The sequence below is a fragment of the Citrus clementina genome, unplaced genomic scaffold (genome assembly GCF_000493195.1).
Source record: "Citrus clementina cultivar Clemenules unplaced genomic scaffold, Citrus_clementina_v1.0 scaffold_3, whole genome shotgun sequence".
NCBI classification, from domain to species: Eukaryota; Viridiplantae; Streptophyta; class Magnoliopsida; order Sapindales; family Rutaceae; genus Citrus; species Citrus x clementina.
This window is the reverse complement of record NW_006262339.1, coordinates 34,650,323-34,662,794: the sequence shown is the minus strand read 5'-3', so window position 1 is coordinate 34,662,794 and position 12,472 is coordinate 34,650,323. Positions and strand designations below refer to the sequence as shown.

General features: G+C 35.4%; 1 protein-coding gene across 4 annotated transcripts; it reads right to left on the bottom strand.

Moving 5' to 3' along the window:
* On the bottom strand, positions 1 to 11,112 carry LOC18048422 (putative lysine-specific demethylase JMJ16). 4 transcript variants are annotated; one of them, XM_024189621.1, is made up of 13 exons: positions 11,002 to 11,112; positions 10,745 to 10,807; positions 8,709 to 10,608; positions 8,514 to 8,585; positions 8,090 to 8,167; positions 7,450 to 7,980; positions 7,135 to 7,359; positions 6,497 to 6,658; positions 5,714 to 6,082; positions 2,095 to 3,490; positions 1,887 to 1,990; positions 1,005 to 1,202; positions 1 to 720 (listed from the first exon to the last, which is right to left on the bottom strand). In XM_024189621.1, exons 3-13 carry the CDS (start codon positions 9,018 to 9,020, stop codon positions 388 to 390), a joined length of 3,780 nt encoding a protein of 1,259 aa, XP_024045389.1. In that variant the 5' UTR covers positions 9,021 to 10,608; positions 10,745 to 10,807; positions 11,002 to 11,112; the 3' UTR covers positions 1 to 387. The 4 variants fall into 4 exon arrangements, with proteins under 4 accessions (XP_024045389.1, XP_006442674.1, XP_024045390.1 ...); XM_006442611.2 differs by lacking the exon at positions 11,002 to 11,112 and having other exon boundaries at positions 8,709 to 9,025; positions 10,040 to 10,608; positions 10,745 to 10,902; XM_024189622.1 differs by lacking the exon at positions 11,002 to 11,112 and having other exon boundaries at positions 8,709 to 9,025; positions 10,533 to 10,608; positions 10,745 to 10,902.
* Between the last annotated feature and the right edge of the window lie 1,360 nt (positions 11,113 to 12,472).

The following is a 12,472-nucleotide window of genomic DNA, read 5'->3' as shown; positions in this document are numbered from 1 at the left end:
TTTCAAAGGAATCTCAGGTTTAACAACAGAACCGTAAGCAAATTCATTTTTTACTAGAAGCTTAGCTTATACAGTGTTAACGACCTGAAAAAGAACAAAACAAATTTGGTCGACTTGGAATTTATACCCCCTTCATAGGCCAACCATGGACACCGTATCACAAAAATGGGGGTATCCACCGGATGAATATCCAGTCGAAGAAAGGGAAAAAAAAAAAATTCTGACCTACAAGTCCTATTTTATCACTACTCTATGTGAAAAAAATGATGGGTTGAATAAAATACATGTGTAAGTGCCTCTGCAAGGACAAGCAAGAACGTAGGAATTTACAGAAGTCAAACCTGTCATGGCAGTTCAGACTCAAACCCTTGTGAGGCCGACAATGAATCATGTAGGATGAGTGTGGATCTCTTCATTAAGTAGTCGACTCAGTAGGCCTTGATCAGCTGCTGGCTTATCATTATTAATGATGCTATACAGCACATGTAATTCTGCTGGAGATGCCTTCTTAAAAAGGCCCTTAAGTATTGATTCAACTCCACCAGACAAGAGATTGCCCTTATGGGGCTCCTGATTATGTTGTTCCCCAGGTAAACCACGCAAGTTTGCCCCATTGTCTTTAAAGTGCAAAGGTTGTGGAATCTGTACCTGAGGGCGGGAGTAGGGGCGGGAGTCCCAATACTCTGTACAAACTCGATTTCTGTCCATTGCCTCTATGGCCTATTAAAAGAAAAGAAAAGAAAAATGAACTTTGTTCTGTATTTGACAGTTGACATGATGCATTTGTCCTAAACTAAGAAAAATTATGAGCCATGAAATCAAAGAACATGAAGAATGCTTGAGAGAAAGACAAGGAAGTTGGAAAAGGAGATGAGTTATAACAGTAAAGCTAACAGCAATTGCCCCAGAAGGAAAGAAAGAAAAAGCCAAAACAATGTTAAACAGAGTAGTAGTAATTAGTAGTAGGATTGCGAATGCTCCGTCAGTTCCACTAGTATATTTACCTGTACAATTGCTGGAGTAGAAAACCCGAACATCTCAAAGCCATCAAGACTCCCAGGAGGTTGTAGAGGGGGAAGGTTCATTCTTCCCAATTTATGTTGTTTCGTTATCTCTTGATTCACTCTCTCTCTCACCATTTCCCAACATTTTGCCGCTGAAACATGAATAAATACCTCACTCGAACAATGCTCCAATGAAACCTGAAAATTAAATGAATCTGTATGTCATGCCATCTCAACAAAAAACAATTCAATGGTTCACAATAGTTTATTGAACCTTTTTTCGCAAGCCTTTCAAACCAACTGCCTACCAAACAAAGACAAAAGAAAAGAAAACAGCCCACTGTTAAATTTATTCCCTTAACTTCAAACTATCCTAGACTGAACATTTCTCAACACAACATTAATCCAAAGGGCCACTTGATGATATAATGTAATTTGCACAGCACTGAATCATTTGTGACCGGAGAGTTGCATCAGAAGTTGAAAATTCCCAATTATGACTATTAATTATCTTGCATGCACAATACAGGCAGCATAACCTGCATGATAGCTGTGTCAGCAAGCAAGACTTTGACCATGCCCATTATTTGTTAAGCAGTTAGATATGCTATAAATTATTTATTCAGTGTCTCCTCAGCATTTATTTGTATATGAACTGTGCAAAACAATTTAGCAGCTACTGGATATAAGGAGGATGGAAAAGTTAAAATTGAAAAATAATCACTATTCAAGACCTATTGTACAAGTAAGAAATAACAATGACCTCTTTCAATAAATTTCTTTCAGTGAAGCATTTAAGTCGTAAACACAAAAATGTCTTGCTAAGCTGATAGCACAACACTATAGTAGCAGTTTTAGGAACAAAAAGATAAAGCTAATTACCATAAAAAGAGGCCCATCCAGTCCTGCATCCAGAATTTCAGATACATAATAACACATGCTTGTTGGATCCAAAACACTTATGTACCTAACACGGCTCCTATATCCTGCATAGTAAAATAAAGTATGCATGAGTACATATAACATGCTTTCTTTGCATAAATATTTTTATCAGGATTAATGATCTCTACGAATTCCATATAGAACAGACCTTTGGGAAAAATTGACCGGCTGTTACACCATAACTTTCCAGAAAGCACAACTCCATATTCAAGGGGTTCAACACTGCAGTTGATCCTCCGTACAACCTTTGCAATGCGAGGACCTTTCTGGCGGAAATATTTATCCAAATTATTTTGAGAGCAAGTTGAATTTCCAGCATTAGCTCTCACATTCCCATCCGAGCTTAAGGTAGAAGTTGGTCCCATTTTTTCAAGATTAACCTCATTATTAGGTTTTTCTGTGTCACATGGTGGCAGATGCTGAAGGTTAGTCTCAACATTTGCCATTTTATGATTGTTGGGCTCTTTACTAATTGAAGAATTTGAAACAATTCCACCAGATTTTTTGCTGGTGGAACCTACATGGCGAGTAAAGTTTGGTAACCCTAACACTATCCCACCGTCTGGATGATGTGTATCTTTTAATTGCATAGAATAGGATAGACAATTACTCCTCTGTAAATCAGGTGAAGAACTCAAATCCTTATGACTCAACATTCCTGCTTCAATCTTAGGGGTAAACATAGTTGGATCTTTACCATTGGCTTTATCTCCAGAATGAGCACCCCTCTCAGAAGGTTCTGAATGTTTTACAGAACCATCTGTTGCTCTTTTTGAAAAAGGCTTTTCAGGTTTATCACCTTCATCATCGCTAAGAAGTATGACATTGTCATTTGCCAAAACTGAAGGCTTCTTGAGTGTGCATTTCTCCTCAGCTGGGCGTACGCTGTATGACCTGTCTTTTTGAGAGAGCAGACCAGCTGGGAATTTTAAATTGGAAGGTAGACGGGCAGGCTGTTCTGTCTTCAACTTGAGATCATAATTTTTTATTTCACTTTCCGGAGAAGAACTATGAGATGTAGATGATGCTTTCATGTCTTTTAAAGGCAAAAAAGCTTCTGCTGGATTTCTTTTCTGTTGGAAAGAGGTTTCACTAAAGATACCTGTCGAATTCACAGGGATGTCCAAGGGCTGTGATTTCACATTTTTAAGTACTGGGCCATCCATGGAATGAGATAGCTTATCAAAATCCATATTGTCTCTGGAGATGAAAGAACTCAAGGCCAGCCCAAGATCGAGTCTTGCCCATCTGTACACTGCACTTAGTTTTCCTTCCAATGCCTCAACAAGGATGTTCAGTTCACTGGTGTCATAGCGATAAAGGAAAAATTTGGACCCCCAAGCACATGAGCAGAAATTCTTTGCATGAATCAAACATGCATATCTATCTGAGGAACAATGACAACCCACTGCAGACAGGTGCAAATCAAAAAGGCATACACTGCATTCCCTCTCGCTAGTAGCATCAAAATTGCTCTCCATTTTCATTGTTTGCGAGGAACTGGAAAGAAATTCCCTTCTTGCACGCTCCATGTCAACACGTTTCTAGGTAACAGAAATAAATAAAGTTAGGAGGGAAACATAATCAAAGCATTTGTAATTCAAATGCATGCTTCATTGCCAACATAATGATGGAACTTGCAGAATTAAACTGTCTAGAGTTAACTTTTGTGTTTGTGTTGTTGTAATTGTTAGTTTTTTACTTCTTTCACTATTAATTTGTCCTAGGATTGATCGAATCAATTAGGTATTGGGCTGGACGTACTATAGAAAATAAAAAATAACATTCAGGGATTTTCATGTGAAAATCAAATGAAAAATAAAGCAATTAAAAAGATAAGTAAGAATGCCAAAACAATCATGCACATTTACAGCAGTATACATATACAATTCATTGTCCTCCGTGTAATAAAGCTTGCTGGTAGTGGAGAAACTTTGTCTCTTTATATTACACAATAGGCAGTGAATTGCAAGCCAAAGAGTCAGCCCAATGGCTATCGCTATGCCATCCTTACTACACACACGCTCACAAACAGTATGCTCTCTCATCCAGTCTCCCGAATTTAAGTGAAATTGTGGACTAAATATGCTGAAAATTGATGAAAATATCAATCAAGAACCAACAGAAATTATTAAAAATATATTTATTAGCTAAAATAAGACAGGCAGCGCTCTTGTCCAAAGATGCACATCCACTCAATCAAGGAAAGATCATTAATGGGGCTGGTAAACACTAGTTTTATATACATTTCTTATAAATTCTTATCATAAATTGCCAAATTATCTTGAGCAGAATGATCTGAAATAAAATAATAGCAATAACATGTTATTGCATTTGCTTTTTATCGTTAGTCACTAGATATTGGGATGAAGCAACTTTGAAAGGTATCAGATTGGCAGAATGAACCACATGAGATGTACAATCTCAAGAAGTGTAGATGCAACTAAGATCAACAATCAATCATTTTTGTGCCAAAGAGTAGTACATCTTTCTAAAACTTTCATGGCTACCATCTCATGTCTCCTTGTTTTGTGCAAACTTAAACTTCTTGAAGGTTCCCTAGCTAAGAGAAGACATTCTTGAATATTGTAAACTAAAACTAACAGCAGCCTTTAGAGCAATATTTTTTGAGTTTACCAGTTTCTGGCAAAGGAAAACAACAGAACAAAATAAGAGAAGGCCAGTTTATTTAAAAGGCCCCTTTTGCTGTCATTGTGTAGTATCCAAGTGAAAAGAGGCCTTAAAATGGAAGGAAACTAGTACTTACTGAAGGTTTAAAGCTCCTCAGAAAGGAAGAGATAAGAGGATGAAATCAGGAAGAAAATGGTTTTAGGACTGAGAGCATTCATGCACCTTGAGTTAAAATGGGCACCTTTAAGAATAAGAGCTGTCCTCTTTCTTTTAGCATTATAATATTTTACTTAATAATAAACTTGTGATGATTCTCGACTGTTGCTTTCATACGATGGGCTGCATTTTTACTTAAATCTGAGAGACTGGACGAGAGAACTATTGGGTACATATATAAAGAAGCAGGTGATCACCACTTTTTTGGGAGAGGAAGAAACATATGTATAATGGATGATTAAGATGTTTGTTGATAGCATTAATCCTCCTTCCTTAATTGAGCTGATGGTATGTGCTGCCCACTTTCTTTTAGCTTTATATTACTTTAATAATAATCTTGTAATGAATCTTAAAAGTTGCTTCATTTGATGATCAGCATTTATAGTCTGCATTTTCACTTAAATCCGGGAGACCGGATGAGAGAACTATTGTACATAGAAACAATAAAGGGGCAGGTTGTATGGCACCACTTTTTTTACACAAGTTCTTAAAAGAGTTTTTAGAGATGTACTTATAATGGCTTAGAATAAATCTCAAGTGTGCATTAATTGCATTGCACTAATTACACCTGTCAGATTTAATCTCAACCATTGAAAGTGTATTGATCCAAAAGTCATCACAGATTTTTAAATTTGAGCAACATTTGCAGCAGATTATGCAGTGAGTATTAATACGGGGGGTCAACAAATCCATTCCAAATTGAGAATAATAATACATGATTTCAAAATTTTGACACAGGTCTCTTCACTTTTGCTTATACTGCTTGTTACCTAACCCAATGCTATTTTTAGCATTGGCATACTGTGACTAGATCCTGAATTTTACCTAATTCCCATGCTATATAAATTAAGTTCATTTTTTTTTAAAATCATGACAAAAGCCAAGAACAAATCGAGAAAAGGAGGAGAGACAAAGCTTACCTTAAGTGCTTTTGCCAAGATACCATCCTTCCCACAGAAATCTTTCCACCTTAAGTTATCTGAAGTATTCTTCTTCAGTAAATTAAGCTCCCAATGAGCTCTTACAGCTTCCCTTGCTGCACCAAGCAACAGTTTATCATGGGAAATGGAAGTTTTCCTTCCCTGCTCACGGTACAATTCTATAGCAATCTGTCCATGGGGCAACCAGTCAACAGGAGCTACATTAACTGCCTCAGCACAGTTGAAGCCACAGTTGAACCCTGAATGATATGCTCGAGGGAAGGTCAGAACAAATTCTCCAGCATTCTGAACACACCGATAGACAGGTAGTCCTTCAGATTTTAGTATGGAGGGGGACAGCTGTGTGACCTACATGAAAGAACAAGAAGTCCAGGTTGCGATTGTTATGCGAAGGGAATATATTAAAGTAAGCAATTCCCTGATAATCATGCTTATCCATGATCTCATATACTGCCTATTATCTAAAATGTACTATCCTGACCCCCCAGCTACATGATCAGGTTGTCCTGGATTTCTTTGCCCTCAACCTAATGGAACTTTACAAACTTCATAAAAAATTGCTAGTAAGAATTTGCAAAAAGTAGGACTAGGCTTTCTACTCTCTAAGTACTGAAATAAACAACTGTGACTGTGTGCATGCTTCTAGCCAAAAAAATCACTGCCAGAGTTGATAGCATTAACTGAGGTATATCAAACAGCTGATTACGTTAGCCCCAAGGCACAAGTTTACGAATTCCGAATACTGAGTTAAGTTTTACTCACCAGCTTATGAAGCAGATCGGGTTGTTCTTCAAAAAGGTCGTGCAAATGCTTTCTCATGGCCTCCTCCAATTTAAGAGCATCTTTCCCTGGGACACCATACCACATTTTTGGAGCGCCCCAATGCATGTAGTTGAGTGAGTACAAGTGATGATCTTCCACATGCTGTTATACCACATGTAAAACAAGAGGTACAACTAATACGTCAGAAAACAATGACAAGATAATAGAAATTGCTTCAAGCTGCAACCTTGAATCACTGATTCTAAAAGATACATAAGTTAATTTTTAATGCAATTATATGGTTTTTGGATGCATTAATCTAAAGTGAGAAAGTTGGAAAGTTTTATGCTATAACATACATTTTCTTTTTCTTTCTAAATAAAAAAAAAGAAACCAAACTTTATTTATTGCTTAACTGATAATTTCTAAACAAATGCATCTTTTGAAGTTAAATCTAATGACATAGAGCACTGATTCAGAAAGTTGACAAGCAGGTGGGTTTTCTTCTATCATATAGCCAGAAAGAATTCCAACAACCCGCATTATTCTCTCTAACTCTTTCAAAAACCATGCTTGTTTCTCAATCCTTTTATGGTGCCCTAATGATGGGAACACCATTGGAAGTAATTAACCCTTACCCAACAAAAGGAGGAAAAGCACATCCCTATATACAGCCATGGCACCAGAACACCAGATATATCACCACTTTCATAAGAGAGGACAGATCCAGGAAGCCGTGGAAAGTTATTCAAGTTCCAGCCTGATTTAATGTACCGCTCATCTGAAGTAGAACCAACCTGGTTAAGCGTTTTAGGAAACCCACTACCAAATACACAAGTTTCAAGGTCAGCCCCATAGAGCACCTACAACAGAGAGCCAACAAGACAGTTAAAGGCACCAGGTGTCTTTGCAACATTTTAAAGCAGAGAAATTTATCAACTCATAGATCATACCTCTATTTCTTCAGTTGCCTTCTCTACTATTCGCCAATACTCCCCCTCAATATTTTCCACTAGTGGCTCCCAGTGCTCTTCAAGCACAGCTGTGTTAGCACCCAAGCCTTTAGCATCATTCTTATCCCCACTGAAGTATTGGGCCTTGAATAAGTCTGCATATTTCTGAAATGTATTCAGAGTAAACGCTGGACCAGGCTCAAAGCCAAATCTCTCATCCTCGTAGCATCCAACATCACCAGAAGCTGAGACATTTCCACTATCACTTCCACAGTCTACTGCCATTCTTGTGCTTCTACGCCTTTTCCTCCTTGAATGGTTATGGATCCTTGAGACCTTTCTCATTGAATTCCGATTCTGAAGTTTGTCAACCCTTTGAACACGCGTAACAAATGTAGAACTGTCCCATATAGGTTTCTCTTTGAGAGGACAAGGAGGTTTCCAAGAAGAGGGAGGAACAATCCGACAGATTCCATATGGTTCAGCTTTTGGCCGAATACTAGCAATATATTTCAGCGTATCTTGAAACTCCTGGAAAATAACAAAACAAATTGAAAAAAATTTGATTTATATCACCAGGTTTTACAACAGCTAGATCTTTTAATTGAAACAACTCGACAGTAAGAGTAACAACAGAGACCTCTTCAGTAGGGTAGAACACAGGAGCATCCTCAAGGTCAGGCCTGCAGGAATCTTCTGGACGCCATCTTGCTGTGACCTGCTCCAAAAATTTATCTATCAATTACAGACTGCTCGAAGACGAAGAAAAGGAACTAGGCATCAAAGTACAAGTCGAGATTGCCTAGGGTCCAGATCTTTAGTAACCTCACAGTCAGCAGTCAATCAGCAATGCCTTAAAGCCACCTCCTATGATGTCTCACTAATTATAATAGAGTACTTTCAAAATCATTGCATTCATTTGCATACTGAAAAGCAACTTCAATAGGCTGATCACTTTGATGAAAGTAAGATGGAAACGAATAACATATCTTACTGGAACCTATTGATATAGTCGGAATGCATGAATCTTTTGTAAGAGTTACAAATAAGGTTTAAGAAATAACCTTTTGGCAATCACTACATGTTGGACATCCACGGATAACACCCTTGGGGAGACAAGGCCTTGCAGTAAAATTCTGAAATAACCAGCAGCAATTAACAATATCAGAACACATAGCACTTCCAACAAAATAGTTAACAGATTATATTATTGAATTCCAGAAGTCAATAACTTGAAAGAGGGTCTAAATGACACTGACTTGACCAAGCTTTCCAGAATCAGACTCATCCTCTGAACTGTGGTCAAGTAGTCCATAATTTATCCCTGGTCTACGCCGGAGGGGCCTTGCAGCCTTTGCCGCATCAGCAACCTTAACCTCAGTTTCCATATGAACTGAAAGTGATTCGGAAGCACTTGCAGAGGCTGAGCAACTCGTGATATCACAGTCATGTTTCTCAGTATCTTGTACTCGCTTTAAGGTGAAAGATGCAAATGATTCAAAACCCGGCGGAACTGATGGAACTTCGTCATTCTCTTCTTTAATGCAAACTCTCATGAGCTCCGTACCCATCAGTACTGCAACACAAAGACAACAGATTATATTGTTATCCAAATTCTTTTCTGTAGCAAGAAACAAACTATTTAAGTTGACAACACAGAAAAAAATGGCTTTTAGCGCTTAGAAATCCTGCATGCTACAATGAAAATTACGAAAAGTGGCTAATCCAACATCCAGTATCTTCACAAAGTGCCTACAAAAGCTTGCAATAAGATAACGATGACACACACATTAAAAAACTTCAGCCATCATCTACCCAAACCAACATCTATTTAGCCTAGAGACTACAACCATCATCACTATTACAAAATAAGCTTGACAATATAACAAAGTAGCAACAGAACAACTTCACGTGAAAGTGCTATTCCTGGTGCATTGTCTAGATTAAAGATGTACTGAAGACCAAAAGAAATGCAGTCTAAATTACTGTAGTATTTGCCAAGATTGTACGTCATCTACCATCAAATCCCAAGTTATCATGTAATTCTATTTTTCAGTTGAGCTAAACTGTTATATAGTCATCACATGAAAATTATTTAAAAGTGATATCAATGTGGTTAAGCAATAAAAATTCACAAATTTGAATCAACAAAATCTTCATACTTTCCTTTTTTTATTTTTTATGGGTAAGTTCAAGCTTTCACCTTTCTTCTAGGAATATCTATTAGTATTTTCTTTTTATTGTTAAATTAAAAATTAAGTGAAGATACCAGATTAGTTCGTCTTCCAAGATCGACAATGTACATTATATTCATGATCTTAAAATTTCCATTAATTTCCGGTAGAAAGACCTCAAGCGCACTCAATTTTTCCCCAAAATTACTAAGATTCGCATAAAACATGCATCAAATTACTCATCACGCATCCTGCACACATCATAATTAATCCCATGAAATAAGAATAGCCAAATATCCAATTATGTTTAATCAAACAAATCCACACAATATACATTCATCGGCAAAACAACTCCAAATCAAGGCAAAATTTTCAGAAATTGTAAAATTAACAACAAATCGAAATTATGAGCTCACAGGGTCCTGATCCAAGTCTCTGTAACTTCAGTTTACTGAAAGCAGCTGAAAATCCAGTATGTATATAAACACCCAGATTATGTGTAAATTAACAAATTCAGCAACAGTTGAGGAAAAAAATGAAATCCAAATCCAAAACCCAATAATAGAAAGAAAAAAAATTATCCAAAAAAAGAAGAATAATGAATCTGATTATTATCAGATCTAACCTTAACCGTAACACTAAACCCAGATGCCCTGTTGAGAAATTTGAGAAAAAAAAAGTTTACTTTTCTACCCAAAAAAAAAAAATGGATTCAAAAGGGTACCCCACAAATCAACTTATGATAAACAAGAAACACTTTTCTCTAAATCATGAGATTAAAAATCAATGAACAAACCCTAGAATTTCTTCATCTGAAAAAATTAGTTGTATATAATCTAGAATTCAGAAAATCCCAAATTCAACTACACAACAGAATCGGATAAGGGCAAATCTGGAACAAAATTTTACTAGGTCTATGCAACAACAGAATCTGCAGCACCCAAGATTTGTTAAAAATCTCAAAAAGTTCTGGAAACTGTAACACCTACAATTACAGGAAAAAAAAAATTAAACAAGACAAAATTAAAACAAAAAAGAAAATTTGTTCCCTTGTGAATTTTACTCTTTTCTTTTATTTATTCTTTATTTTTTAAAAAAAAAAAATCAAGTCATCAAGTTACCTTAATAAAGGGGCAGGAGCCTGCCTTTTACTGCCTTATTGCCTTAATTATGCCATCCGTTATCTGTTTTATGCAACAGTAAAAGCATATGTAATAATAATGTGTTACTCAAAAAAAATAATATACCAATTTTAAGGGTAGTTTGGGGATTAAAACTAATTGATTAATTTGTTATCTAAAATTAAAAAATGGAAGATAATTTAATTTTTGTTAGTAGGGAGAAATTGAAAGGGACGTGAGAAATTGGGGAGACTAACATTTTGAGCGGTAGCGGAAGTTTCGGATTCGGTGATAATTTATTTTGCTTTTGCTGTACTTGCGTTGCGTGAAGAAATTTTGACGAATTTCGTAAGCGTGGAGCGATTTGATTTGTTTAAGAAGAGCTGAGTTTTAAAGCCAAAACCTATAAAATAATAATAATAAAGTAAAATGAAAATAAATTAAAAAATTTTAAAAAAAGTGCAATTCGTTGGGCGGCCCCATGGTTATGAATTGTGGTAACGAGGCTGTGAAGGGAAAAAGGCCAGCTCCTGGGTCACTCTATTGGATGAAAAAGCGTTAATGACATTTTGCAACTTGCCACGTGTCAAAAAGTCGTTATCATACACGTGGCACGTGTATAGAGTGATGCATTGCTATTTGGCATTCGCATTCTAAAAAATATTTTGAACACTCTATTATTGTGTATCTTTTTTATTAAATTTAAAATATTTAATATTACTTTGTACACGTTTGAAATACCAAAACAATTCTCAACTAAATCTTTTAAATTAAATATATTTAGTTACTTTACACACATAAAAATTATAACTCACTCAAAAAATAAATTTGAACACTATTTTTTTGTATAAAATTTATTTGTTTAGAAAATCAAGTATCGAAATACTATAAAAGAAAACAAATCATCTTATTTGATATGATCATTATTTTTCTTTTTAATAAATTTTATTACTAGTTAAAGTTTGGTTTGTTACTCTTTTCTTTCTTTCACCAAATACACATTTCAATTTTCAACATTTTTTGGGATAGAAATTGATCTGCATTAGAACCCTTATAACGAAAAGGAAACAAGTCAAATATATGGCATGAAGTTTTTCTCACCCAAGCTAGAAAATCAAACACGTGCACCAAAAGTATAATTGACTAATGCACCAGGTAGATGATTATAGAGTTAGCAAAATTTCACACAATTTGATTAGTTGACACGAACACGATCTGAATAAATCGGCATGAGTCATCAAATTTTATACGATTATTAAATAGGTAGGGTTTGAGTCGGCATGATTTTTCTCTGTGTCGGGTTATAATTAAAGTTCTTGACTCATTTACCCAATCAATGACATTATTTTATTTTCTATTCTAAATTAGTTTTAGGTTCTTGTCATCACAGCTTAAATATTAGACATGATTATCTCTTTTTATTTTTTATTTTTGTAAGGATGAATATATACACAATCTTTCATTTATAAAATTTTATTTAGATTTAGAACTTTAATATTATAAATGTCAAAAATATTGGTAGACATGTATATTTTATAATACAGATATAACATTATTTGCATATATATATATATGTATGTATGTATGTATGTATGTATGTATAGAGGTAAAATTTCAATAGTCTAAATGTGTAATATTTTGATAGATATGCATATGGTTAATGTAAATTTTTGTTAAATATATAGATATTAAATAAGTTATTGGGTAACATATTTATTTTCCATATTG